This window comes from Penaeus vannamei, chromosome 35, assembly GCF_042767895.1.
Source record: "Penaeus vannamei isolate JL-2024 chromosome 35, ASM4276789v1, whole genome shotgun sequence".
Taxonomy (NCBI): Eukaryota; Metazoa; Arthropoda; class Malacostraca; order Decapoda; family Penaeidae; genus Penaeus; species Penaeus vannamei.
This window is the reverse complement of record NC_091583.1, coordinates 22,062,009-22,064,508: the sequence shown is the minus strand read 5'-3', so window position 1 is coordinate 22,064,508 and position 2,500 is coordinate 22,062,009. Positions and strand designations below refer to the sequence as shown.

The window sequence follows — 2,500 nt, the reverse complement described above, 5'->3', positions numbered from 1 at the left end:
CCTCTCCTTCTTCCATTCTAGTCATCTGCCTCTCTGGGTACCTTGCTGAAGCTTGTCTCCTTAACTCTTCATTACCGTGCTTCTTCCTATCTGTTTTTTTTTCTCACCATTCATCTCTGTTATTTTCTTCAGCTTTTCTTTTTTATTTATACTTTTATTTCTATTTGCTCTATCTTCATTCTCCACATACTTTCTCTCTCTCTCTTACTCTTTCTCTTTTTCTCTTTCTCTCTCTCACTCTTTCATTTCTCTTTTTGTCTTTCTCTCTCACTCTTTCATTTCTCTTTTTCTCTTTCTCTTTCACTCTTTCTTTTTTCTTTTTCTCTTTCTCTCTCACTCTTTCATGTCTCTTTTTCTCTTTCTCTCTCTCACTCTTTCATTTCTCTTTTTCTCTTTCTCTCTCAATTTCTCTCTCTCTCTCTCTCTCTCTCTCTCTCTCTCTCTCTCTCTCTCTCTCTCTCTCTCTCTCTCTCTCTCTCTCTCTCTCTCTCTCTCTCTCTCTCTCTCTCTCTCTCTCTCTCTCTCTCTCTTTCTACTTTGTATGTAGATTTACTATTTTATTTTGAAAACTCACATTGAATATAATATTGCAGAAAGTGATCAGCTAGATCTGCAACTGCCTGATATAAGGCATTAAGCATGGAGTGTTGCAAATGCTTATGTATTTTCCCTTCCTTCATTTTTGTGTGTCAAATGAATAAAATTACTAAACTATAGATAAGAATTAATTTACTATTTTCACTAAGGAAGGAATTTGCTACCACTGTAAGTAAAGAATATCATATTTTTCTGTCTCTTTTAATAACAACTTTCATAATTATTCTGAATAAAAAATAATGATAATCTTCAACCCTTCTGACAGACTTTGCTTCTCCAAGCTTAAACTTCTTCTCTTGGCCATTGAAGTCAAGAACGAGGATGGCACAGATAGCAAAATTGCCATTAACCCAAAAGCCACAAAGATCCAGCCAAACACTCAAGGCTTCTTTATTGCTCAGTCAGCCGATGAGGTCAAGAGGTGAGTATGTATGTGTGTTTGTGTGGTGGAAAGAAAATGGCAGGGAAATTATTAACATTAGGTTTATTTATTTAGTTATCAATGAGTGTTTAAATTTTATGATGGAATAGTATTGTTTGATGAAATCAGCAATGGCAAAATTATCAAGAGTTGTTTCTTTTTTGCTTTTTTATTCTAATATAATAAATATTTAATTTAGGATTTTTTTGTAGAAAAAGATAAAAGTACAGCTCAAGAGATGCAAAATTATCTATTTGAAACGAACAAGTCATAAGAATCATATCATGGTCAGGGAAATGCCTCACAAAGCCTTGAGGTAAATGTCATACACATTTGACTGAGTGGTTAAGCTGGAGTTTCCTAGGTTTTGAGCTTCCAAAGTTGATCCAGGACTGTAAGTTCATCCTAAACTGTTACTTGCAGGGTCAGGATCAGGTTACTTTTTTATTCAGAAAATGATGGGCATTGCATTACTGCATTATGTGTTATAATGTAATTTGATTAATGATAGAAAGCTTACATCACAGTATCTTAACAAGATGAGTGTGGTTAATAATAACAATACAAATGGAACTTAATGATAGAAGGTTAAGTTTGATGATAAAAGATTGGATGTAATTTGTACAATTTCACAAAAAAAGACAAAAATTTACCTTTCCTTCTCCCCCATACTGATGAATACTAAGTGCCATTACCTGTTTAACATCAACTACAAAAGGCTATTTACAGCGTATATCATAAAGATGAAGGCATCTCCCCAACCAACAATTCAATATCAAATAATTTGTATTCATTATTACCATAGAATGAAATGCGAAATCCAAATTCTTCATGTATTTTTCATCCAGATATCCAAAGATTTATTGATGGTCCTACACTATATGTTTGACATAAAAATGATTCAATGGTTTGGTTTAATGATAAAACATTCAAGACAATAGAAGGTAAGTATGCAGCCGTCATGATGGTTTTGAAAAAATATAGTTAGACTCTAAAAGTGCATGTTGAAAATACAGGAAATTACCATTAATATTTAAGTGAATAAAGCCCTGTAATAACAAAGATTCTATTATTTATTTTTATATATTTACATAGTATATGTTTTTATTTTTTATTGTATTATAATTTATGAGTGGTCCCTTTCAGAGCATGGTACTACTGCAAAGCCTGTCATGAAGACTGCAAAAATGAAACCCTCATTAAAAAGTGCAAATGTAAAAACTGTAAGTATCTCTGTAATATTTTTCTTTTGTATTTCTAATTATCAGTGTAAAACCTGTTTGTAGAGTACCAGGTACTTCTTGCATCCAGATTTTAGACTGTACAATAAGAGGTATTTTTTCATCCATTTTCTTGGTTGATGTACAGTAATGGTTCTTATTTTCACAGTCATATTTAATTGTACATTATAAAATTTGAATATATCGTTCTCTAGCTTCATGTACAGTTATGACTACTTTGTTATTTTCAAGTGTGATGTAT

The 2,500-nt window shown here is 32.1% G+C and overlaps 1 protein-coding gene across 11 annotated transcripts in view; it reads left to right on the top strand.

Annotated features, from left to right (window-relative positions):
- slo (calcium-activated potassium channel slo) overlaps positions 1-2,500 on the top strand; it is a 365,574-nt gene that overhangs the window by 304,693 nt on the left and 58,381 nt on the right. For all 11 annotated transcript variants that reach the window (XM_070114255.1, XM_070114254.1, XM_070114251.1 and 8 more), the window contains exons 13-14: positions 863-1,018; positions 2,165-2,241. In XM_070114255.1, coding sequence (XP_069970356.1) covers positions 863-1,018; positions 2,165-2,241 — 233 coding nt within the window. The remainder of the gene's footprint in view (positions 1-862; positions 1,019-2,164; positions 2,242-2,500) is intronic.